General features: G+C 71.5%; 1 protein-coding gene across 1 annotated transcript in view; it reads left to right on the top strand.

Moving 5' to 3' along the window:
• The window catches only part of VPS16 (VPS16 core subunit of CORVET and HOPS complexes), a 16,959-nt gene that overhangs the window by 6,103 nt on the left and 10,621 nt on the right, over positions 1 to 235 (top strand). Inside the window, 1 exon segment of the mRNA XM_035903151.1 lies at positions 77 to 150. Coding sequence (XP_035759044.1) covers positions 77 to 150 — 74 coding nt within the window.

Raw genomic sequence — 235 nt, 5'->3', positions numbered from 1 at the left:
GGGGCCCCGGCCCGCACGGGCGATCCCCCCCGCCCCTGCCCCGCCATCCCCCTGACCCAGCTCTCTCCTGCCGCAGGAGAAGCTCTGCGAGTTCAACAGCAGCATCCGATCTCCGCCCAAGCAGATGGTTTGGTGAGTGGTCTCCCCACCAGCCCCCCTCTGCCTTGGGCCATGCCCACCCATGCTCCTCCAGCACCCTGAGCCTTCGCCGGGGTCTGCTCGGCTCCCGCCGCCC

Source organism: Egretta garzetta, unplaced genomic scaffold (genome assembly GCF_000687185.1).
Source record: "Egretta garzetta isolate BGI_Z169 unplaced genomic scaffold, ASM68718v1 scaffold501, whole genome shotgun sequence".
NCBI classification, from domain to species: Eukaryota; Metazoa; Chordata; class Aves; order Pelecaniformes; family Ardeidae; genus Egretta; species Egretta garzetta.
This window is presented reverse-complemented; position numbering and strand designations above follow the sequence as displayed.